Below are 26,605 nucleotides of genomic sequence, written 5' to 3'. Positions count from 1 at the left end.
GAATGTGCGAAAATATGGTTTAACAAATAGATTACATTATGCAGCTTCTGATCTTAGATGTATTTTTCCTTCCAAAATATTTTGCAACCTTTCCTTCCCATAATGTGTGTCAGAGGTTAAACTATAGAGGTCAATGGGAAGGCAAATCCTGTGTGAAATACAACCAAATATTTAAAGTAGCCTTGGTAAAAGTCAGTATTTAGTGACAAAGTTCACCATCTTGCATTTTACAGAGGCTTCCTTTTACAGATCACTTCCTTTTGAGGAAGGTTGATAACCACTGACTTAGAGTAAAGTGACACTGGCCAGAGTTTTCTATCTTGACTGAGAAGGAAATGTAAATCAAGTCTGGGATGTGAGGTAAGGATTGGAAATAATACGTAAAGTATTACTATCAAATGTAATCCTGGTGCGGTACCTTCATTCCCCTGAACAGTATACATGACATTATCCCGTTTTCTCACATGACAGCTTGCTGATTGCAACCTTTTGCTTATCAGCCTACACATCTGAGGCACTCGTCCAGCGTCTCTTCCATTACAGACAACACCACCCTTGTAATCTTCCACTCACATCAGCATTGCTAATAAGCCTAACAGCTAGAGTATACTGTATATGGACACATTTATTTCAATTGCAGACTATGATGGAAATAGGATTTTGTAATGAAAGGGACTCAGGATTTTCCTTTTCTTGTGTATTTATTCGTCTTTAATAAGGTGTGGGTTACTGTTTGGATGCTTTCTGTCTGACAACTCACTTTTGTCATACAGACAGATCGGGGCTATGCTATTTTAAAGTATTGTACTGTAGATCTGAATTCAACGGAACAGTCTACTGCAGAGTAGAACCCCCAACAACTGTTAACACTGAAAAATAAATGTCAGAAGCTTGTTTATAATAATAAGAAGTAACAACTGTGCCTGTTTTGCATGTGTGTCTGTGTGCAAGCTTATAACGGATCAATAGCCATCAGGTGCATGAGATTCAAGTGCAGCACCCTCCCATTGTGAAATCCTCTTAAAGCTTCTGATAGTTCAAGTAATCTGGGAGAGGCAATGTGTGCGTGTGTGAGTGTGTTTGTGTGTTTGCGTCCAGTCCATGTGCCTTGTCCCCTCCCACAAAGGCTGTCTTCCAAAGAATCACGTGCCCCACTGAATTTCAGTGTTTGAAGTGTTTACTGTGCAGCACAGGAGGTAGGTGAGAGAGACAGACAGACACAGACAGAGAGTAAGAGAGAGAGAGAGACAAACAGACAGAGACAGAGCGAGAGAGAGATTTATCTATTCACTTTCAGATATGATAATGCAAAACAATGCACTAATTACAACCACCTAGGCACTGAAATCAGCTCTACTGGAACATTGAACGTGGCTGTGAAGGAAAGAAGAGTAATACGTACTATCAAATCAAGATTTAAACTTATTATTACAACTTGGGCCTTATTTTTGTAGTTTTGGCCATCATTTCTATTGGTTCTGATAACATTGTACTCACCAAAGTAATTGCTGAGATCTGGAAACATGGCTACAACCAAGTCCAATGGGGCAAGAAACACAAGCAGTCAGACTATCAGACAGAGACTCTGTGTGTGCACAAGTATGCAGTGTATGTTTGAGAAATCATTTTTACCATTCACTTTTGCTTTCACTTACAAATAATTTTGACTAACCTGGGGGAACCTCTATGATCTGATTGCTTGTGTTCCTCTTTGATGAGCGGTGATATTATTATTACCAATAGGAATGATGGCCAAGACTGCGAAAATATGACAGAGGTTGTATGAAACTAGAATTTCTTTTTAAAACTGCTCTAATCAATATTAATCAATATTTTCATATTAATAAAGGATCAAATGTGTAATGTGAAAGGTGTCACTCATAGAACCCACAAAGAAGTATCACCTGACTCTGCAGTTCCCCTCCGCTCTATGGAGCATTTTAACGTCTTTTAGCTCATTGTTTTGGTTTTATGGCCTGTTTAGTTCAGTCTCACCACTCTCACCAGTGTCGTTTCCAGCTTCAGCAGGCAGCTGTTTTCAATGAGGAAGCTCTGATAAACCCACTGTACTCTACCTAACCAGCACCAAACTGCTGACAAAGTTAGCGACTAGCTAGTGAACATAGAGGAGCATTTAGCAACTTAAGATATTTCCCTTAGTAGTTAGTGGAAACTAAAACAGAGCAAGAAGTGGATATTGGACTTACATTCAGTGGCCAGAAACGCAACTCCAAATGAATGCTAATGTTGCTCCATGTCAGCTGAATGTGTAAATACACAACTGTAACATTAACTGTATTATTCTCTTCCATTGTTAGACCAGTCTGTAAATCTGACTCCAAAGTGAGATTTGGAGACAACCCTGTGACAAATGTTTGACTGAACAAACTCAACTGGAATTCACAAAATCCTTTTAGCAGGACAAAGATGAGACTGTTTGTCCTTCACACTAACATTCAATAACAATTATTTAACTTTGAAAAAATATAAATGTAGATGATAAAAAAAATTATTGGCCATAAAGCTTTTCGAAAGAATCCCTAATCCTCTTGGCCAGCTAGTAGCAATCGGACTATATAGAAATTATTAGATTGCTTTGGAAATAGGCTTTGCTGTGACATACACTATTTCAATTTAAAGCCAAGTGAAATGAGAAAGAGAGAAAGGGAGAGAGAGAGATGGTGGCTGAAATGAGAGAAAGAAAAACCGAGACAGACGGAGATGCCTGTCCTGCTGGCTAACAGACACCTATACTATGAATATTGAGTGGGTCAGATGAGGTCAGTTAAAGAGTACTGATCTAGGAAACAGGGAACAAACAGAGCAGGCTGATTGGAGGCATAACAGATGAGACTCAACAACACTTGGAAAGGCCTGATGTTGAGTAGGGACTGGATATTGAATTTCAAAGACACAAACAAGATTCAGGAGGCAGGGAGGGGAGAGCTTCCTCTTCTGTGTGCCCTGTGCTGCTCTTCTCATAGGAGCCAAATACTTCTCTGGGCAAGGCAGGGTCGGTGATCAATAACCAGGAGAAAGTGGCCGCTGGCCTTGATCCTAATTAGTGCAGGGTTAGAACAGATTAGCTTGCACCTGTGCCCCTATCTCAGCCTTTCTCAAACAACAGCTCCCTCCCAATCAGGCTACCTATGGAATAACCAGCATCAGCATAATTTAGGGATACATTGTGAAGTGGGGACAGGTGGGTCTTTCAAAGAGGGGTGTAGGGAGGGTGATTAGTGCCATTGGTACTTTTAAATAATGATAATTCTCATGGCAACAGAGGGACTAAATGTAAACTTTTGTTATTGCAGCCAAATCTGTTAAAAACACACATAATTCAGGGAAAGGTTAGGGAGAGGAGACCATGAGGAGATTAGTATTTGTTGCTAGTACTGGGTATGTGTGTGTGAGTTTGCATGCATGTGAGACAAGCCCCAGTCTACACACCAGTAAATTGACAGTTGCTAAAAATAGAAAATACCTAGGCCTTCATAAGCCTCCTGCCGTTCTGTTTTCCTCTAAACCATACAGCCGAATTAAATATTGCAATAATGAGTATTTTAAAATGGATATTTTGGAAGCTCATCAAATCACCTCTTTAACATACATTTATGGTTTGATTTGGTTTATTCTGTCATGAACATGTCCAAATATTCATAAAACAAAAAAGAAACAAATTCAATCCAACATGGGACCTGGACATGAAAAGACAAAAACTATCTAATTAAAGAGGTACTCATTATACTGTACAAATAGTACATTTTTACTAAACTAAACTCATCTCTTCTCTTTCCTAAAAATATTTTACTTTACAAACTGCAAGCGGGCCTGTTGTTGCTTAGAAAGATCATGGTAATAGAATTTACATGCATAGTCAGTTCTTAATTGTATCATAGCTAAACATAGAATTTTCTTGCAACTGACATTAAGAACTTTTTCCAGGTAAAACATGTTAGACAGGAGCTAAACTTCTGGACATTTTTTGAAGTGTCCAGATCAGTTTTGATCAAGTAACCCACCTAAGTAGGTTACTAAGGTGTGGCCTTTTATTGTGTCTCCATTGCAGGTGACATTAAGATATCCAGTTTGACAAAATTAACTTTTTGAGGAAAATAAAATCTTACAATGAAAGCCTTTAGTCCCCTAGCCATGAACTCCATGACATGATGCAAAGACATTTTTTGAAGTATGCTTTCCATGTCAAAGACACATTTTGATCTCACTAACAAAGCTTAATTGTCCCCATACAGAAAAAGCTAACAATGAACTGCAGTTTTCATATCATTTAATTATGTTGGTAAGAATAAGGGTCCTAAGATTGATACCTGTGGAATGCCACATATGCCATTAATACTGTGTCTATCGACATACTGAATATGATTACTTAGGTATGATACCAACTAACTTATCGCACCCAATAGTCTCCAATTTATTGTATAACATTAAATGATTTACTGTGTCAAATGGAAATAGACAAATTAATAGACAAATTGAAAATATATGTAATATGGGATGTGATGATAGAGCAGCCATCCTTTAAAATTCTGGCTGCAATGCCATTGATCCCCATAGCTTCATACACAATGCAGCTATTTCTTTAAAACTTGCTCCGGTCATTATCTTCACACTTTTTCAAATAGTTGAAATGCAATATTTGAAAAAAACGTCCCTGTTTTCAAAACCCAGATACTGTACTCCTGAAATTGCAGAATGAGCCATGCCATGCCTAATGGACATTGACAAGCTCTGTGTAACTGTAAAGTTACAGTATGTGTATCTGTGTAATGTTCACGGCTCCTCACCCAGCCTGACCTGGTTTGGTCTGACACGTCTGCATACAGAGAGAAAAATCACACTAGTACACACAGAGCACGAACACACACACACACACATTCAGACACATTCTTCCTCCTGGTGCAAGTACATGCACACACACAGAGATGCACACTTATCCAGCTGGCCATCAAACACCACTCTCAGCTTTTTCTGAACACAGAGACTCCAACAAAATAAGTCACAGAGTCAATCACACATACATACATTAAAAGAGATGCCATCTCCAGATCAATCTACCTCCTCATTCAAAGAGACAGAGGGATATTTGTAGAGCTGCCACCAATGATGATAAGTCTATTAACCCGAAGGCTTTTGGGTCAGACAAGAACCTTTCCACTTCTACTATTTCATCCCTTCCCACTAAATTCATGAATGGGCTTCAGGACTTGGGACTTGGAGTTGTCAGCTCTCTGGCAGCCTTGCTCACATCATCCCCAGATGGCTGAGGTGCCTCTCCATGTACTTTTTCTCCTGATGACAAATGGGACTTGGGCCTTACCTCTCCTTATGGGAAGCGGCGGTAATAGAGGAAATGAGGAAATCTAATCATGGCGATGATGATGATGATATACATTAACAGGTGGAGCGACAGACAGAAGGATTTGATTTGTATGCTAATTGTTGAGTGAAGAAAGCAAGTGGTGAGGCGCCACAGTAGAGGCGGAACAATACTTAAGAGGAAATAGTGCCTGGTATTTTCTCAGCACATGTGCTGTTTCACCAATGTTGACCAACTGTGGTGCGTTTGTGGTGCTGTAATGCTGTGTGGACTAAAAATGTAAGTGCTTAAACTACAGTGAGCATGAAATTAACTAACCCTGAGGGACTCCCCTGAGATACCAAAGATGGATTACATACCACTGTGTGTGTGTGTGTGTGTGTGTGCTTGTATGATTCTCCTTACCTCTCACACACATACACTCCTTAGCTCTCTTGAGATAATTCCTTTATGACTATCATTACATTATCATAACACTGTCTAATGAACATAACCTTCCACAGCTAATTTGAATGACTCCTAGCCCTCCATCTTCTCATTTTCACTGAATGACTTAACCTTGTTTGTCCAGATAGTCAGTGAAGATAAAGTGGATTTTTTCCTCTAGGATGCACTATACCAGTGTTTGATTTAAGGAGTCACAAGGCAAAAAAGTTGGGAAACACCCCATTAGGCCATAATCAAAAAACAAAACAAAAACCCCACCCATGAAAAATATTTTTGTACTCAAGCAATCATTTAAAATTACAAATAAAAAAAAATTAATAAACCCACAAAATAATACTAAAAAAAACAAACTATTTCAGATCCCTGTAAGAGATCAGCTAGGACAACAGATGCCACCTTGTGTCATAGACTGCTTTCCACTTCAAACTGTTTCCATTTTCAGCAGCATTGTGATTGAGGCTGATACCGTTTCCTCATCTTGGCTCAGCCATAACAACTCTGTGTTCTCTGACGGCCTCGGGGTACGTAAGTCTGCGTTTCCGCTCACTCATGCATAGTAAGAGAAAAATCCATGTGGATACAAGGTTGGTTTCAGTGTCCCTTTCAGAGCAGAGTTATGCATTACTATACGATCTACGGTTGGGATAGAAAGCTACATGCTGGCATCTACTGTTCATTTTGGGCACACACACAGTTCATCACACTCCACTCTCACATGAAAAGCCTTGGATGCTTTTTTCAATGCAGACAACAACACATAAAAACAGCAAATGTACATTTAGTGTTTTAATAATTATGTTCTGTGTAATTGCATTTTAATAGAATACATCATTAAAAACTGTGGGTCATGTTTATGGGCAAAAAAGTTGTTTAAAAAACAGATAATAATGTAATTAAATATATGATTGCTTTCATTTTAGACAATTTCCATCTACAGTAGTTGAACACATTTTTTGAAAACAGATAGTGAATGTGAAAAAATGTATCATGAATAATACATGAAAGGTAACTATACTGATGTGATAATAAACACTGCACGAGAGGGAAATAATGCAGATTCAGGCTAGGATTGAAAAGACAACATTTTCCCTCTCTGTCTCTCTCTCTACCCTCTGTGTCCTTGGTCAAAAGCAAACTCTGTACACATGGCTAAATCTCTGCAACACTGGTTGATTTGCACTTGAGGTTTAAAGTGAGCATTTGGTCAAGGTTGTGTAAACAGTTTTGAAAGGCACAAGATTATGTTACGCTCTGTACATCTGTTCATTCATCTGTGGAAAGAGAAAAGAGGAATATTCTCCACTGGCACTGGGAGTAATATGTTCTGATCTACAGCCATACTTTTAGTAGCACAGTATACCCAAAATATGACAATTCCTAACCAGCATCTAATACGCAAGATATACAAAGAATAACAATACCCTGTGATATCTAGGGAGATATTTTCTTATGCAAATACCTACATACGTAGTCCCTTTCTTATATCTGCATAGTTCATAGCAAATATGGAAAACATACAATATCCCATTTCCAGTTTACTATATATATATATATGTTCAAGTATTAAAGCTAGGGTAGGTAAAGTATTTCAGAAGCATTTTTTGTTATATGTGCTGAAATTCTCTTTACATCTTGACAGAAATCAATAAATCAAATGCTCTGGGGAAAAAAGAAAGAAGAAAAAAATCCAGTATCTGTGGCTGTCGCAGGCATGTAATAAGCCCAGCCAATCATTTCATTCGGCCCAAATGAAATGATTGGCTGGCCTGTCTGCCTGTCTACCTGCGGGCACTCTGGCCATGCACTCATTGCACATTAAAATGTGTTTTGGGGGAGTGGCTTTGGAGGGAGGCCTGAAGGGAAGGGGTGGGATTTTTTCAGTCGGATACTTTCAAAAATCTAGCTGTCTCTTGCTAGTTTCTCCAACATTACCTACCCCAGCTTTAAGAAATCCATCTTAAAGTCTTAAAAAGCTAAATTCTATACAATTTGCCCCCAAGCATCAACAGCTGAAGTGAATTTGGAATAAAAAAATGCTATGACACCCCCAGCCTTGGATTGCATTAGTCTGTAGAAGAAGCTACTGGTTGCTGTCTGTAAAGTCATTCCTGTGGCTCTTAAATAACCTCTGACTCATGTTGTGCCAAAGCTGGAGGCAGCGTAGTTCCACATGGACCCTGGAAATGGTGCCTGTGCCACATCACACACACACAGAGAAACAAGAAAACACTGAAGGTCAGAATTTAAGGTGAACAGATGGAAGGTCAGTCCCTGAGTTTAAAGTACCTTGGAGTAGGCAACTGATTCAAGGTAACAAATAGTGGAAAGGGGCCTGGAAGTTGCCTATGTTACCAGTGGGTGGCACTAAATATCAATATACACATGCATCATTACCCATTGGTTTCACTTTTAATTCAAATATTTTCATGCTAATTTCATTCATTATAGAACCAGATAGGTGGTATAGTTTTATCTTTTTCAACATGCACTCGGTTTCTTGACTGACTTACGTGAAGTACTCAGTTTTTGGTGTTGTTTGTGTATTAAATTCTGCCACTGGGATGCCCCTGGATGCAATCTGGGGGCCAAACATGGCTGCTGGGTAAACGATTGAAGATGTGCCCACCTATAGGTTAACAACATGGAGCAATGACACCAGCGTCAACTTGAAATCTACTGTCCAGTATTGTATTTCAGGTCCAGTCCTTTAGAGATTCTGAACAAACATTTGTTTTATATAATAATATTACACAAGAGGAGAATATAACATGTATGCATGTACAAATGAGGATAACTCACCACCAGACAGAGATCACAGATTTCCATCTCTTTTTCCACCTTGGTCAGGATATGAGAGTCCAGAGTTTCCCCAAAGAACACCACGTTGGGCCTCAGCAGACCGTGGCAGTCACTTTCGTCACACCTTGATACAGCAGCAACAAACAGTCCTTAGACAACTAATGGTCATACTGCATTCATCACATAATAATTGGTTATAACACAGAAGCGTAAATCCACACAGACATCGCTTCACTGATTGTCTGGCCAGAGGTGTAACATACTTGATAGTTAAAACCAATAAAGCAATGAAGGGATTAAAAATTAAAAAAATTAAAGCATTATCACTTTCCTACTGTTCTTTATGATTCAATGGTATAACCCATGTTCGTTGTATGCACTCTCAGTGTTGCTGTTCACAATGAGTGCATTTGAATTAAAACTTAATTTAACCATATTTTTAGCAACACTTGCTAGCCTAAGGTTTAAGAGGAAAGTCAATTTTCATAGCACACCACTGCCCTCAAGTGGAAGCCCTGACTTCACTATCATCCATTCTGTGAGTGAACGAAAGTCAGTGGGCTTGGTTGACTGTTTTTGTCTGAGATCACTGAGCTCAGAAAAATTATGATGTAGTTATGCCAGTTCAACTCCACCTAAGAAAAATGATCTATTGCTTTATGTATTTATATTATTAATGCAATCATTAAATGCAATTCTGTGGAAATGAAAAAGAATAGGGGCAACTTAATATGCTGCACAATATAACAAATATATATACACAAGCCACTGCAACAGGTGGTGAGGGAGACCTGGGACAGCGCTCAAAGTGGAGCAGGTGGAGGGTGGAGATGCTGTTTAATACTAATGTCTCACAAGAATACAGAAATAATTGCACTTAAACTCTCTTGTCTAAAGAGTGCGATTGGTACTATACAGAGATTCCACCATTTATTGAACATGAATTTCATGTTTAATGAACCAACTCCCTATCTATATCTTTTTGCTTTTGGTGTTGTAGAATATTCAGATATTTTGCTCCTTTATTATGTCACTCTTTGAGTGCTGCCATACAGACTTCTGTTTTCAGGTCGGTGCGCCTGTTTGATAAAGGACAACTCCAGGCGTAGTATGCGTCAGAAAAGCAATACAAAAGGCTTAGTAAATCTGACCCTCAGTGTTATTAATATGAAGTGACAGTAATCCCACCTTGGCAGTTTATCCACAGGAATCTGGGCATCAGCAACATCTGGGTCAGGTGCACTGTACATTAAAAGAACAAACACAATGGCACTTTACTCACATAGGGGTCAAACTGAAGAGATCAGGCTACAAATCCTGCATGTTTATCAGTGTGTGTATACTCCAGAGGTGCTGCCTTTTACCCTGTGTCCTTTAGGGCAGCACATATGGGGCTTCGCTTGTTCACAGTCACGTTTCCACAACTCACACAGCGCGTCTCCATCAGACTGCCTGCAGTTGCACACGGAAAACAGCTGTTTGTCATTTAGGCCCGCTGGAGTCACAGAAAACATCTCCCTCTCCACAGAATTTGTTGACAGTAATAGTTAATTAAAGCAAGATTTTAGCAAAGAAATCAGTCAAATGCTTTAGCACCATTTTGCCATAACCCACCCGAAAACAGAAAAGGCAGACAAAACTGTCTCCTTAAGATGGAAATTAGAGAATCAACACTTGAAATGACATCATCACAAGACACCTTTTGGAGTTGGTGCCCTGACATTATATTAGTGACTAACTCTGTGGGCTCATGGGATGTTTGTTTGAAAGACCAACAACTATGAATCACAAAATGTTTCCATATCCCAGTAAAACCATAGGATATACTATGGCATGTCATAGGTTCCAGTAATCACTGACTATGGAGCAGCTTCAGGATTTCAGTTATAATTTACTTTGTTATAAGCATTTAGATGGCAACTTGTTTAAATTCAAAACTTCGAAAGAAAAATAGTCAGAAAAAAAACGTCAGTTCTATTTTAGCAGATTTTTCTTTTAAAATGAATAGTCAATGCAACAGAAAACCTTTCTCAATCAAACCATTCCAAAATTATTATGATCATGTGTATTATGTACGGAAGCCCCCAGAGGAAAGTGAGAAAAAAAAAATTCTGGTGATCCATTTTCTAAGTCTGATCTAAATTGTTTTCTCTCTTGTGTTTATGACTTAAGAACAAGTGAAAAAAAAAAAGTTTTTGCTGGGTTAATGTTTCTAAGTTCCTTAAAAAAAATTCAATTGTGAAACAGGTGGGGAAAAAAGTTTTGCCAGGATCATTTTTCTAAGTGTTTGTTACGGTGGCCAACATGGGCAAACACACTGCAAGTTATGAAAACACATGCAAATAGACAAAACACAATCAAATTAAGAAAACATCTTCACATTAACAGCAAAAATTAATTTCACAACACATGCGCAGCATTTAGAAAACACGCTGCAAATACAGACTGCACATGCGCAAAGTGGAGAAAGTACAAATTAAAATAACAGAAAAACAATGAACGGATGATACAGACCCGACTTCATGAGTCACAAACCTTTAAGAGTTGTCTGGAAACACTTCCATAGTCGTTTTGTGTATTTGCAGCGTGTTTCTATATTTGGTTGTGTTGTGTGTATTTGTAGCGCGTTTACAAAATGCTCTGCATGTGTTGTCAAATTAATGAAGATGTTTTATAATTTGCTTGTGTTTTGACTATTTGCATGTGTTTTCTTAAGTTGCAGTGCTTTGCCCCTGTCGGCCACCACAGTTTGTTGTTGTAATACTCATTTCGGCCACAAGAGGCTGAAGTGCATTACTACCTCACGTTCTAAATAAAACTAAAAGCATTCATGTTTTCTTCCAGGTGAGTTTTAATTTCTCCATGCACTTTAAACACAAGGTACATATACTGTGTGTTAGCAAGTTATGTAACATTATTGTCATGTCTTTCTTTTGGCTTGAAATGTATTTTAATCGCCGCTTCACCTGGAAGAAAACATTTAGTCCTATTTAGAATATGGGGTAGTGGTGCTTTTCAGCCTCTTGTGGCCAAAATGAGTATTACAACAACAAACTGTGGTGGCCAACAGGGGCAAAGCACTGCAACTTAAGAAAACACATGCAAATAGTCACTTAACAAAATTAACCTGGCAAATGTTTTTTTCCACCTGGCAAAACTTTTTCCCCCCCACCTGTTTCACAGATGAAAAACAATTTAAGAAACTTTTTTTCTCTACCTGTTCTTAAAAGTCCAATGTGTAGGATTTAGTGGCATCTAGTGGTGCAATTGCAGTTTGCAACCATTTGCATTGCAACCAACTGCTTCCATCACCCTCCCCATCCAAGCGCAAATTTTTTTGGGCATTTGTGAAATGTCACTATTTTAGTATGATACATGGTATGGCCTACAACTCTGCCTCCTACCATGAACCTTGAGCACATGTTTGGACCCAGCCTGTCGATGAAGGTCATCTATGCACTGGGTGATGACCACCACGGAGCGTCCCTGCTTCCTCAGCCGGGCCTCACACTCTGCTATAGCCAGATGTGCAGCACTGGGCTTCTTGCTCAAAGCTAGCTCCCTTCTGTAATGGTAGAACTCCCAGACCCGAGACGGGTTGCGAGAGAAGGCCTCTGGGGTTGCCAGGTCCTGGGGATGAATAAACATACTCATATTTTAGGTTGAAAACAAAAGTGCTAAGAATGTAGTAATGAAAAGAGTAGTATTCAGAGGCAAGAATTAGACAGATAATGAAAAGCAGCATAGATTAAGTATAAACACCTCAGTTAAGGAGGGAGATTCAAATTTTTTGTATGAAAGACCATTTTTGATTCTTTCCTGAAGGTAAATCTTGCTGCAGCCCACGACAAGAATCCAGATTATGCAACAGACACCATTTCTCTCTTTACCGGCTGAGATAAATCCACTGAGCTGTGAAGATGTATTACGTAAACATAAAATACACCCACTCAACAGCAACAACTCTGAACCACAGCTGGAAAATAGACCAAACACAAAACTTTGACCTAAATAAAAAGACAAAAAATAAAAAGTACAGCCATGTACAAATGCACGTTTGTGTTTTGCTTTTTAAGAAATTACCTGAGATTGCCACTTCCTCCATTTCTCATTTTCTCCCCTGAAGGTCGGTACTCCACTCTCTGTACTCACACCTGCCCCGGTGATGATTGCTATGTGCTTGGCTTTGGAAAAGACCTTGCGGAATTCAGACATGTCTAGGGAAATAAAAGGAAATGCAACATAGAATTAAGTGCTTTTTAAGTGTCTTGATATTGTTTTAAACCATTCTATAACTTATCTATTACTATAAAACAATGGAAGACAAGTCACAAGCGGGTATAAGTTTGACTGATCAATGTTTTGTTGATCATTTCCAACATCTTGTCCTGACATTCAGTAACAATTTTAAGTTTTTGTGGTCCTCCCAACAATGTATTACAGTTGGTAGTATTACAATATTTGATTCATACATTGTAGTGTTTTTGGTGTCCCTGCCACAGACTTTGCATTAGTGGAGTCAGGAACGATTGATTTGAGAAAGAGCATGCAAATTTACAGATAAGTAATCATTAGACAGTGGTTCATTGACATAGAATCTAGTCTGTTCAATAGTAACTTATCATTATCTTGTGAAGTGTTACTCAGAATGTTTAATTTCAACATTTTGCTGAATAAAGTTCTTATGTACGGTGCCTGTCAGGAAGGATGACCTGACTGGCTGACATCCAATGTTTAATGAAGAGCCAATATTCACCTGACACAGCAGCAAACCAACATTATATAAACCTAACAGCTTTCATTTTACCTGAGTTGGGTCTGGCTATGTCCATCAAAGAACCTCTCGTCACATGGGTGGAGGACATGCGAAGACCCAGTGCAAACACAGCTCGATTTTGGAGGAGCATTGTCACTTGTTACAGAAGACCAGACAAACACATGGAAAACAAGACGAAAAGAAATTATTAAAAAGTCCCACTTTTAATTCTTATCTTTATTCTCGCTAACTAGTTGTTTTAATTTAAAGTATGTGTTGAAGATGTGCATAAGTGCATATTTTCTCTGTTAATATTAACGTTACATGCATTATGACTTTTGTGTACTAAATATGAAGATGACAAATCATCCTTTAACCTTACCTCTACTGGAGTCAAATGTAGGTCTTCTTTACAAACTCATACTATACAGCCCAGCATTGTTCAAACCCACTGACCTTTACATTAAATCCTAGCAGGGATCCCAAAGTTTCCAAAGATACCAAATATGTCACGCTACATTTGGGGCATATATGTACAAAATGACAGAAAAGCAATCTAGAACATCTGCATTTGGTATAATCGTGCAGCCAGAACGAACATGCTGTCTTGTTTAGTTAAATTTCACTATAGCTGCAATGCAGTGTAGGAAAAAGCACATTCTCTATGTGTTCTATACACTGTTATACAGTATGTGAAAAAAGTTGCGACACTTTAAGGTTATTACAAGTAGAAATTCAACAGAAGTGAGACTGTATGCGCAACTGTATAAAAAAAGTATGCCTCCCTAGAGCTAAATGTGTCGAACCAGGTTTTACAGGCTGCCCAGCAGTGGCAGCTGGCCAACAGAGAGCGCTGCCCTCCATGAGCCCTTGAGCCACAAAAAACCCATAACTGCTACTAATAATAAATTAAATAAATTGTTAATATTTGTGTGTTTGAAATGTGGAGTGCACCTAGTAATATGTGGAAAATATGACAGAAAATCATCTGCTTAACATAATTGCTTTTTCTACACTCCCTTAGCCTGTCTGGTGTCTCAGCAGCTCTGGGGCGATGGAGGAATCGCCCACAGGATGGTTTTGCTGATTTTGCCAATCAGCAAATACGAAAAGGGTGATTATTTTAATCGCCCAGATCAACCTGACAATCAAACCGCAGGCTAGCAAGAAAAGGAAGCAGTGTATGTGAGGCTTTTCTCCTAGCTGGTACACCAGAAAGGCCTGGCTAGCTAGATGCAGTCATGCTAATGCCTTAGTTTGCTTTCAGTGCTTGTTTTTTTTACGGGGACAGATCCAGTACGGACAGTTACGGGAAAGAGGGATATGAAGCACCTGGATGAGAAAGTAAGGAAACATGAGGGCAGCTGTGGCTTAGTGGTAGAGCGGGTTGTCCATCAATCGGCGGTTCGATCCCGGCTTCCTCCAGCTCATGTCGTTGTGTTCTTGGGCAAGTGTGAAGCGCTTTGAGTGGTCGTAAGACTAGAAAAGCGCTATACAAGTACAGTCCAGGGCACACATGGATAATTCAGTCCGGCTAACGGGTTAGCCACATTAGGCCAATTAGGCAGAGTGAACGACGCTGGACGGCGGCCACAGGATCGCAGTGAGGAGGTGGATAAAAAGGCACATTTTATCCAAAATAATCGATTGTGTTTTTCGGGCTTTTAGTCATGACGAGACTGACTCCTCGGACAACCCTGGCATTTTCAGGGGACTGGTGGATTTTGTTGCCTCCCTAGACAGTGTGCTAGAGGAGCAGACCGTTAACTTACCGTTTAAAGGCAAGTCAGAGACTGAACAAAACGAGCTGCTGGACTGCGTGCTGTAAAGGATTACATTCCGGAGGAAGTAAAGGGCGCCGATTTTATCGCCATTAAAGCAGACGAAACACTGACATTTCCCCCCACTGCCAGCTGGTGCTTGTGCTAAGCTACATCAACACCAACAGTAACATCCAACAGCGGGTTTTCGGGTTCATTACCGATCGCCGACACCATCGCTACAGCGCCTCAAATGGACAATGAATAACCAGGTGTCAAGCAGATGTAGTCAAACTCTGACTGGTGTACATTTGTGTAGCCCCAGTGTGTGTTTTTGTGCGATATGCTTAGTTGACATTTTAAAACAAATCTCAAATTATTCCATGTGTGAGACGTCAATATTTACAAGATTACTTTGGGTACGTGACTCCAGAGCACGTGACTCCCATGCTTAAATCCATTCAAGTGCCCGAATAGCAGCTTACCACTAACTGCTCTTCATGTTTACTTATCCTGAACTTTACCTCCCTATTGGTTTCCCCAACAAAACAAGGTCCATTGGGGCTTCTCAAGAAATAAACATTTTCTATTACATGTTTTATATTATACTGAATTCGCCTGTGGGGGTGACCAAAATAAGATGTCCTGATGTGTTCGTCAGGGCGTTACTTACTGCTTTATTTTATGTTGGAATAAAAATAATTGTTAAATATTTAATTGCAAAGTAGGAATTCCTTTTTGATACATTCACTTTTTTGCATTAAATCATACTGGGATGTTTGCTGAAACTAGCCCTACCCATCCGCCACTGCTGCCCAGCGTAATGTATAAAAGACTACATTTTATTACAACCAGCCACTTTACTCCCACTAGGAGAATATCTTGAAAGTACAAGTAGTTAACTTAAGCTGACATGTCGCAGAGTCCTTTACAAACCCCTAAGATGTACTACGTTAACATAACGTCGCTTGTAACGTCGTGAATTATGTTAGCTGACGATTTAGTGTTGTCGTGTCCATGTCACATAAGCAGGAACAAACGTGTACATCCAAACATGTCTTTTATTTAGAGTTGATTTCAGCGGCTACATGTGTATTTTAATGAATTTGCCTTAGCAGCCGTATAGTACTTACTTCGCTTTGTGATATTCCCACTTTCAGCGCAGAGAGACACGACGAGTTCGCTTGTTTACCTCGATCACTGCAATTGTCATGAGAGGCCGTAAACGTACCACACTGTCGTAAATTGAGCTCTAAAAAACTGACGATAAGAGAAGAAAAAAATGTGTAGTTTAGGAGAGCCATCTGGTGGTAGACTGCCGTAAGTGTGGTTCATTCAGGATGATTCATTCATTCCCCTGCCCAAGTTAGAGACACAGCATTACTTCATGCTAGCCCACACCATTGAAGTCTTATTGTGTTTTACTGTGTTCATATTTATGTTGGTGCAAAAAGTTAGACAGTAAAGTACTGATCTTTCTCAAAAGCTGCCATTTCATTTCTTCTTCTGTGGTTCTCACATTACCATTACATTTAAGTGTTAAACTATATCTCATCATATTATGTATATATATATATAAAATAAACATTGTAGCTAAACCTTGTACAACAATATGGGCAATACTGTAGGCTACTTGTGTGTAATTGTGGGCAAGCCAATTTTGCATTAGAAAAATAAAATAAATACATAGCCTACTGTAGGTCTAAATCCATATATATAGCCTATATTATATTTTCTGAATTAGAGTGTTGACAAGATATACATTTGATTTAAATGTATGAGCTTTTCTGGTTTAATATTATATATTTTTGCCTCACACAGTATCCATGCCCGATTTCCACCAACGTCTCTCTCTCTCTCTCTCTCTCTCTCTCTCTCTCTCTCTCTCTCTCGGTGTGTGTGAACTCCCTCCTCCCCATCAATAGCTACCTCTCAGTGTGTGAGTGGCCGTGGTTCTGCGTCTGCCCCAGTCGGCCGGCAGTCATCCCTGGACACTGGTTCAAATTGATGGCGACCACTCCAGACAGCAGCACAGACCGCAGACCGATAAGGAGACTCCGCTCCAAGAGCGATACCCCATATCTTGTTGAAGCCCGACTCTCCTTCAACCTGCGGACAGGTAGGCGCACATCCATCCATCCTGCCCCCAAATCTTTTTGTTAGAGGTTTTGCCAGATGTCTTTATGTTGGTGGACTGGGGGGTGATTATATTCTGAGATACGATCCTGGTTTACGCGGATGAATAATTACAACATTATCCCTACAGGGTATTATTCCTGTGGGCTAGTGTTTTTAGTTTTCCTGTGAGATTTAAAATGTATTAATGGATAGCTCTAAATATTCCTGCATGGCAGGAAGAAATGAGACTGAAATGTTATGCAACTTTGTAGACTAACGCTGGTGGTCACTGACGTGTCTGGCGCAAAAACATTGAGGGAGTTGAGAGGCTATTAAACAGCGATTTTACAGCTTTAAATACCATTCATGTGTGAATTTTGATTTCGTCAACGCTTGGTAATTGCTACCACTGTAATTCAACGCAGTTACATAATATGAAGAAGCTTCAACGTGACCTGTAGTAGCCCAAGCTTTGGCTGGTTGTGGTGCACAAAATCTGATGGGATATCCGGTTTGTTCAGCATTTTTTTGGTAGATTTTAATCACCGCATTTTAAACAGTTGTAATAGATCCCGCGATGGTGCTCGTGGTGAATAGTCTTCTGTCTCCATCACCCTTTACAAAGCGTGTTGCATCCCCTGTTACCATGGTGACTTGGCATTTTATGCTGACTGAGTCAACAGGATTCAGATCTTTTGCAATACAGTGTAATTAAGATACACGCTGCATCTGAAAACAGGTCTCATGGTAGTCATGTCAGTCATTTAATCATCTCTAAAGGATATTTGATGTTTGTAGCAGTCACAAATGTGCTTTTCTCTATCAGTCTCATTTGTGCCCACATGTGTAATGACTAGAATGACATCACAAGTCCTACACTGTTTGCTCCCTTGATACTAATGTTTTGAAACACAGGATACAAAAAAAACACAATAGTCCTAAGAGCTATGGCAACTTCATAGATATATCCTTGCCCCAGCATCTCAGCTTGCTGGAGTCACACCCATTCATCCACTCAGCAAAATGTGTGAGATGAGTACCACGCCTTTTAGTCTACTGTGGTGTTTAGATGTTGGCCAATTCAACAAGGGATTTTATAGAACCGGTATTGTAGGTTTTGGGAGATGGTTTGTATGTTTTTTTTTAGCTCATCATATGATGTCTTTGGGGAACTGTGGTTTTGCTCTTTTGAATGCACTGATGTGAAGAACATGGTTTGAGCGTTGATTGGAGAAATGCTTATTGTTCTGTGGAAAACTAACAAAACTGTCAGAAACTAACTAAAGTTTAGAATAGTGATGCACAGTGTAAACATTTTCTGTTGTAATGACAGAGCTTTTTGAATGACAAAGCAGTGTGTGTGTGTTGTGTGTGAGAGAGAGAGAGAGAGAGAGAGAGAGAGAGAGAGAGAGAGAGAGAGAGAGAGTGTGTGTCTGTGTATAGGGCTGCAATTACAGAATATTTTCAGTATAGATTAATCAATCAATATTTTTTCAATTATTCCATTTTCAGTCTATAAAATCATGAAAAATTCCAACATAATTCCCCAGAGACCAAAGTGACATCTTTTAAATTGCTTGTTTTGTCAGATCAACACTCCCAAATCCCAAAGATATTCAATTTACAAATAGAAACCTAGAAACCGAGAAATGCAGCAAATCGTCCTCACACTTGAAAAGCTGCCAGCAACTGTAGAAGGTCACTTAGCAGAGTTTGTGTTATCTCAGGACAGTCAGGACAGTAGCAGTCTAGACTCTAGAGGTGGAGGGGATTGTAATCACAGGGTCATCAGTTTAATCATAAAGGGACTGCACCTTTCTCCACTGCAGCTGCTCAGTGGCCAACAATGTAGACCTAGCTGCTGTTTTGACAGCTCCCAGGTGTGCAATGTGAACCAGGGCGCTGTGGAAAAGAGCAAGGGTGCTCAGTTGTGTTTTCCTGGATGAGTGAATGCTGAATAAAAAAGCCCCCCAGCATGTTTATCACAGATAAGCCTTTGTAGTTCTAGGCTGCACTTGCCAATGAGTGTTTGGCCTGTGGAGACAAGCTTGTTGTCAATGGCAGGACACTGTCATTTGTCTCTATGCTCCTTTTTTTATTACCCTACTCTACAACAAGCTCATATAAAGCATGAGGATGGTACGGGGGCGATTTGTACAACAGCACTGTTGACTCACTTCCACCTGAAGAAGTGGAGCAGGATTTAGCTTGCTTATTGCCAAGGAAACCAAAAGTCTCGTGGTTGTGTGCCCAGGTGCTTAATAATGATAAATGACCAGAGCTGCCAAGGAAACAAGAACTAAGCAATTATCTCTGTGTAGTTCTGGACAAGAGAATGGCTTTGGTTCCTCTTTGTTATGTTTTTTCAGGGTCATTATAATGGTTTAAAATAGAGCCTAATATTCCAAATAGATCATAAAAATGATTTCATGTAGTGTGTAAAGAGTGACACAAGGGGATCACTGTTTTGTGAGTAGACAAATTTATTTTGGAGCCACTGAACATCTTACGACTGTATCCATGTTTTCATCAATGAACTCCCACTTCACAGAGAGCAGAGAATGCACTTTAATATCAAACACAGTCACATTATAATCAAGACACTGCCAGTCTGAAGTCTGCTTCAATGAGACTGAGTTGTGTAATTCGTTTTGATGTGCGTTGAGTTTGTGTGTGTGATGATTTGGAGATGAGTCGAAGGTTTCACAGCCAACTTTGCTTTCTTCCCTGGTGTTGAAACTGAGCTTAGTTAGCCCATACATGGATCAGTGGTGTCAATGAGCATTCAGTCTCTAGTGCATGTTTGATGTCTGCAGAAACAACGCCGTAGCACAGTTTGATTGCAATTGTTACTGCCTGTTGTGAAGCTATAGATTGTCAGCTCAGCCTCACACACACACACACATACACACACACACACACACACGTTTCCGTCACTTCAGAGGACATTACATTGACTTACATTCAGTTTCTGGAGACTTACCCTAACTCTAACCATGAAGTCTTCACCCAAAAATTATTGATTTGCATTATGGGGAATTGCGTTTTTTCCCCAAGAGAAAGGCAAGTCCCCACAATGTGACTGCGTAAACAGATTTATGTTATGTCCCCACAACATTACTAATACATGTTTCCCTCCCCCCACCACACACACACATTGTGTCATCTGGACTCGTAGCTGAGAGATTATAGTCTTTGTGGAACTACAATCACTATTGTTTACCTAAGGATCTTGTCTATGGATTTTTATCCAAAAGGCAGGTATATGTGCATGTGTATTTGCGTGCGCATGTCAATGCACATGTTTGTGAGCACCAAGTACGCATGCATATTGGTCCCTTGTTAGTGTGATGTGTAAGTGCTGCCTGCTGACACAGCATCCGTCTCACTAGAAGAGGTCGTCTGCTTGTTTTTATTTGTCCATCATTCAGCAGCTCAACTACAGCCCCATCTGCTTTCTGTCTGAACACTCATGCTACACTCAAGAATCTCTCCCAATTACAGGAGCTAGCTCTTTTGATTTTCCACTAACATCCTCCTACCAAAGAGACAAGACATCTTTAGGTTTTCTAACATCTTTGCTCACACAATCAAACTAACCTTTTTACTCTATGTCTCCATCCTTTCTGTCTCTGCATTCTAAGCCTTTCGATAATACTCCTTTGTTGTTAATACTGCGTGAAATTAATGGATGCCCATACTGTTTTTGTCATATACCTTCAGTGTTTGATATAAGAAAATAATTGTCTGACTGTCTGGTGCAATTACAGTTGTAAATACTGCACATTCATGCTTCTCTCATATTGTGATTTAAACAAGAATAGTTACATGGCAGACTTTTTCTCTTTTTTGCTTTTTTAATTGTGCTAAAAATGCGTAAATGAAGGGGTCATCTAGGTAAGCTTTGCTTACTTGTAATAAAATCAAAGATGTTCTGCACATAGAACTTGCTTCTAGCGATGCCAGAATTTGGGCACAGCTCATGAATACTATGTTTAAGACTCATGTAGCATATTACAATTTAAATACATTTTGATATTCATTTTGTTGCATCACCTTGCAGCCTCGACACACAGGTCGGCTTGTCCTTACAGGCTTAGGGTCTACTCAGGTCTGCTCTGGCATATGGAACATTAATCACAGCACACCTACTGTACAGATGTTCATTGTGCTGAACAGCTGGATGCTGTGTGCAGGGTAGAGGTGTGGGGACGCCAATGGCTGGAGCTCCCACCATTATACCTGGCTTGAATGCAAAGAAGCTGAAGCCCAGACCTGGCTGCATTGCAGTTGTTGGAGGATTGATTATATGGGGTACTTCCCTAGCAAATGTGTATTTGCATCCTTACACATATACAACATGCATACCCTGTATTAAAATTCAAACATGTCTACAAATTTTGACGTAAGAACACATGTAAATATGCACATATATGCAAGCTTGAACACACAATATTTGGTTATGTTCATGCACTCTCTGTCTCACATTCAGTGTTCAAACCTGGCTCTGTGTTGCAGCCACATTAAGCTAAAAAAAGCTAAACTCAACTCATTCACCACCCACCACTCCCTGCATCGCTCTCTCTCTGTTGCTCTGTGTGCAATCCCTGTTTACAGTAAGCACCGCTGTCCGAAAGAGTACAATCAATACACACCAGATGTATGGTGGGACAGAACAAATTTCTGCTGCAGAGCTCTGCATGCCAGCAGGGTTTACCAGAGGATTCACAATATGTCAGAGAAACACTTCATACAGGCACTGGGAGAGATTTAACTGTAGCCTCTCTATGCGTGCAGATATTTTATGTTTCACTACTCCATTAATAATTTAGAAATGATTTGCATATACACGCTTATGGAAGAAGGTCTAGTCAGATGATCCAGTTTTTGTTGGAATTCAAAAGGCAGCTAAATGTGACTACAAGGTCAAGAACAAGCAGAATTTGCAATCAGCGATTTGAGCTGTCTGTCCTTTTTTCAAAGGGAAAGGGAATTTCAGATTAACTAGTTGGGCTGGAGCCAGTGCAGCAGCTGTTGAATTTGTAATGTTTTTAGCTGTTTGTAGCAACACTAGAGGCTATTAGCAGTGTGAAGTGTTTAACAAAGTGGTGATAATTAGTGGCAAGAGATTAATATCAGTTCTCTGTCTCTGTCGCTTCCAATCTGTCTCTCTTTTATAGGCCCCACCCCCCATCTCACACATTCACATGGCTGACATTTCAGGCCATCCTATGATAGACTGCATCTCAAAAAACAACCAAGCATCCATCTTCCCTACTTGGTTGCACATAGGCCTTCTTGTGCTGAAGCATCCCAGCTCTGAATAAAACATGAGTGGGAAAATCAGAGCAGAAATAGCAATGCTATTTCCAGGACTCTTACTGGATGCTCCTGCTACATAAAAGTTCAATCAACCATCAGTGTCACCTGGCCAGAAAACCTGCCAACTTCTGTAGCAAGATGGTTTAAAGAAAACGACTTGCAGGTGTCTTCAATGAGAACCTGCAGGAAGCTGCATCTTCCCAGAATCTCTCTCTACTTCCTTTTCATCTCTCTCTCTCTCTTTCTCTCTCTCACTCTCTCACTCTCTGCCACACTTGGAAGTGTGGGAAAGGCGCCTGGCTGTGATGTGCTTTCTACGTGCCAGCTGAGAAATAACGCCTTTTTCAAAAGCCTCCCAAGCCGAAGAGAGCTGCATAACGATGTGCTTATGGGTCATATTTATAGTAAGTGTAGCAGCACATTGGGCAGAGAGGGTTAAAGATACCACTGCAATCTGAAAGGCAGCATTGCCAAGGACCAATTATGCTGGAGGAGAGATCTCAGCCTGAATCACTGTTAGTCTCTAATGCTGGTTATACTGAATTTAAAGCAACATGCATGAATACTGTTGGGTACAAAGACATAAAACAAAGGAGGCAGCACACTGTATCCAGTCTGTTGCCTACAGGATGGGTGGGTGATATCCTTGATATCTACAATGGCAACAAAATGTATATTCTCAGCGAGATAATGTCAGGCAGGTGGGTGACAAACGATGGGCAGACATTAAGTGGATATGATGAATGTCTACAGAATGGCATTTGTTGCTGGCGTCACCAGTGCAGCTCCCATAGTGAACCAGCTCTTAAGGACATTTCTGCTGAGTAAGAGACTTTACAGAGTCAGAATCCCTTCAACACTGCTGCAAACCTGGGACTCAATTCAATCAAAGCTGCATTGCACCACTCAGCAGTCCTTCAAAATTGTATCTTACTTCTAATGATAAAAGTCAGAATACATTTTGGCTCTTACACTTCCAAACCTGGTCAATATTTCTATTATTTAAATGTGAAGAAAAAAACCCTAACAGCTGATGTATATTATTATTATTATTATTATTATTATTATTATTATTGTACCACATTTGATTAGCAACACCACTCGATGTTTGCTAATCCTCAGGCCTTGAGCACTTCTCAAATGTTTTGTCACAATATAAACCACAAATGAATAATATTCCAAGTGTTACTTCCATTTTGGAAAAACTTTGCCATTTGGAATTCTTAGACTATAAATATTGCAGTATTAACTGTTGTCATGCCATGTCTCCCTTTCAATTTTGCTATCAATCACTATAGAGCGGATATTAAATTTTATTTTATAGTGTAAACCTTACTTTGGAGTGAAGCTCTTCAAATGAAATAGAGATGTACTGTGTGTGCTCTACACAGAACATTATGGTAAATTATGCCTGCACTTTTCAGACAGTTATGTAAGTCTGTGTAAAAACAGACTAATAGCCTACAGGATAAATGACTGGGATCTGAAGAGAATAATTCTGTGAAATTAAGTGATTGAACCAAGGGGACATTTTGCTCCCATCCTTTCTCCAGCAAATCTTACAGATCCAACATAGAATTGATTTTGTAATCACATCACATAATAAGTTTAGTGATAAAATTACTTTTTTAACTTTGTCCCATATTTGAGTACTTCAGAATAAAACTAAACAGCATTCACTATAGCTATTTAAGGGTATCTATTTAATGGTGCAATGAGTTAAATACAGTATGTCTCTTTGAAACATTTTGTGGCAACATCTGCAAATGTTCATTCCCAGAAAATGTGTATGTTTTAAAATCTTGAAATCCCAGCAGTCACGAGATAACAGTAACCACCATACACATTGTAATTATTTAGCATTACAAGTCATTAAAATACTATGATCTGCACTTAATTAAAAGTTAATTAAAAACTCTATGTGTAGGTTTTTGAAAATGTCTGGCGTTGAAGATTCCCAGTGTTAGTATCAAAAAACACACTCTGATAGACATACAATGCAGCAACGCATGTTAAAAAACAACAACAATTATGCTAATCAGAATAATTTGTAACATTCTATAATCACATAAATATTCCACACATGTGCAAACTAACTAAACAAAAAATCTAAAGGACAAAGCTTAGTTTTCATATTTTGGTTTTACATGACAGTCAAAACAGATCTATATTATTTTAGGGGCTTTTTTATGCCTTTAATGAGTGGAGAGAGATATGGGGAATGACATGCAACTAAGGTCCCCGGCTGGATGCAAACAGGAGACACTGCAGTTCATGGTTGGCAGCTTAGCCCCTTGGCCACCAGGGTGCCCCAAAACAGATAAAAAATTTGATACAAAATTTGAGCAAAAAAGTTCCACTAACCCTAACCAGACAGTTTTTATTTTCTCACAGAGAATTAACTACTTTTATCAAGCTTTCTAAAATGCTGAAACACGATACTGGGGTTTCTGTCCATATTCTAAGAGAAAATTTTGGGTCTGGATTCTGGTGGTTGGGATCAGGGAGTGAATGGGTTCACATCAAGAGCCATTGTTGTATCAAAACCAGAAGGCATTACAGATTCAAAATGACTTATACTCCATGGATTGTTGTATCATAGTCTATGGGAAATTATCCTGTAGTAACACCGTCAATTATGACAGCAGCCATGGCTCATCAGTAACTACGAAAACTCTTTGATGTGACATGTTATATGATGCTGAGCTACAGTACCTGTGCCTGAAACCAGGAGATAGTAGTCTTAACTTCAGCAGAGCCAGAAGAGGCCAGAGGGGACCTAAGCTCTTAATAGTCCACTCCATTCTGTGGTGTTCATCAAGAGCGAGCAGGACAGATGGAGGTTTCAGTCAGAGAAAAAAATCAGTGTCTCTGCAGACACAGCCAGAACATCCCAGAGGAGTGGCACAGTCTGCCTACCATTAAGTGTTGCAGAGCCCACTGAAGATTGCTTTCATTTTGTGGGATTTCTTCTCTTTCGATTTTCACTTGCTTGCTGTCAAGTAGTGTGATTTTGAGAGCATAAAACCAAACCGTACTACCTCAAAATTTGATTTTGTATAGCACATCATGTCCACAGCCCTTTCAAGACTCTGCATGTGCAGCGAAACAGGAAAGTATACAGTGTTCCCTTTTCCCTTATTGCACCTTTCATTAAACAGGACTAATAGAAACGTCCTTGCATTCCTACTGTGAGGTTATTACAGAGATGTTCATTCCCCCCCAAAAAGCTGCTGTCTGTCACCCTCTATCACCTTGTCTGCACCACTTAATTAGCAGACAAAGTGGAAAAACCCAAACTGTGGGTTCCTCTGCTCTGCAGAGACAGAGCTCAGCACAGAACAAATGAAAGGAACACAGACAAGGTAGGTCTGATGTTTGAGACAACAGATCTAAAAGATTTAGCAATTTAGCATTAGTTGCATCTTTATCCTCTCAAACTTAAAGAAGAGTTCAGTCATACATAACAATTTCCAATATCAAAATGTTCTGTAGTCCAAAAGTTGTTTTCATTTTGACAGCTGTGCATGCTTTCATGGAACTTTGTTGCATGTCTCAATTGTGGGATGTGGTCTGTGAAATTAAGAATGAATCAACTTATAGATCCTTTACATAAAATAGCCAGAGTCTGGCTGATGAAAACTGAGGCAGTCCCTGGAGCACCACTGCTCTCTGGTGGAGCAATGCTTTTTCTGCAGCAGTATTCTACTGCACAAGGTTAAATGAGTATACATACACCAGTGCAGAAATGATTTATTGGATATTCGATAAGTTGATCAACAGAAAACTAATCACAAACCGTTTAATAACTGATTAACCACTCAAGTCATTTACCAAGCACAAAAACATATCATTGTAAATGTGTTGTTTAATGGCAATTTTCACCAATTTTTGGACATTTTATAGACTAAACAGTAACACTTTATAAAACAGTCCACGATTTACAGTGTAATTTCATCTTGTGAATCCGTAATGCTGACTACTTTCTAAAATACTTACTGTCGAAGAAAACCAGACTATGGGGAACAAGAGAATAACAATTGTAAGTACCCAGTATTTACAAAA

The 26,605-nt window shown here is 39.5% G+C and overlaps 2 protein-coding genes across 4 annotated transcripts in view; one reads left to right on the top strand and one right to left on the bottom strand.

Annotated features, from left to right (window-relative positions):
- Positions 1-6,556: 6,556 nt before the first annotated feature.
- On the bottom strand, positions 6,557-16,379 carry LOC122887419 (NAD-dependent protein deacylase sirtuin-5, mitochondrial-like). Of its 2 annotated transcripts, none has more exons than XM_044220623.1 (9): positions 16,234-16,379; positions 13,392-13,496; positions 12,668-12,801; positions 11,989-12,214; positions 9,949-10,036; positions 9,773-9,826; positions 8,585-8,708; positions 8,296-8,411; positions 6,557-7,975 (listed from the first exon to the last, which is right to left on the bottom strand). In XM_044220623.1, coding segments are annotated over exons 1-9 (921 nt in total). In that variant the 5' UTR covers positions 16,235-16,379; the 3' UTR covers positions 6,557-7,902. The 2 variants fall into 2 exon arrangements, with proteins under 2 accessions (XP_044076558.1, XP_044076559.1); XM_044220624.1 differs by lacking the exon at positions 16,234-16,379 and adding an exon at positions 15,113-15,597.
- A 694-nt stretch (positions 16,380-17,073) lies between these two features.
- LOC122887418 (phosphatase and actin regulator 1-like) overlaps positions 17,074-26,605 on the top strand; it is a 48,374-nt gene continuing 38,842 nt past the window's right edge. Inside the window, exon 1 of one of the 2 annotated variants that reach the window (XM_044220616.1) lies at positions 17,074-17,219. In XM_044220616.1, coding sequence (XP_044076551.1) covers positions 17,108-17,219 — 112 coding nt within the window. In that variant the 5' untranslated portion in view covers positions 17,074-17,107. The remainder of the gene's footprint in view (positions 17,220-26,605) is intronic. The other variant, XM_044220622.1, reaches the window with a different exon arrangement.

Source organism: Siniperca chuatsi, linkage group LG13 (assembly GCF_020085105.1).
Source record: "Siniperca chuatsi isolate FFG_IHB_CAS linkage group LG13, ASM2008510v1, whole genome shotgun sequence".
Classification (NCBI taxonomy): Eukaryota; Metazoa; Chordata; class Actinopteri; order Centrarchiformes; family Sinipercidae; genus Siniperca; species Siniperca chuatsi.
The sequence above is the reverse complement of the archived record's forward strand: the minus strand, read 5'-3'. Positions and strand labels throughout refer to the sequence as shown.

Bases quoted from the DNA above. Each gene is read 5' to 3' on its own strand.
- LOC122887419 (XM_044220623.1), bottom strand. The intron at 9,827-9,948 runs GTAAAAGGCAGC...TTTAATGTACAG, and splicing joins GCTGCCCTAAAGGACACAGG to TGCACCTGACCCAGATGTTG. The intron at 8,412-8,584 runs GTGAGTTATCCT...GTTAACCTATAG, and splicing joins TCTGTGATCTCTGTCTGGTG to GTGGGCACATCTTCAATCGT.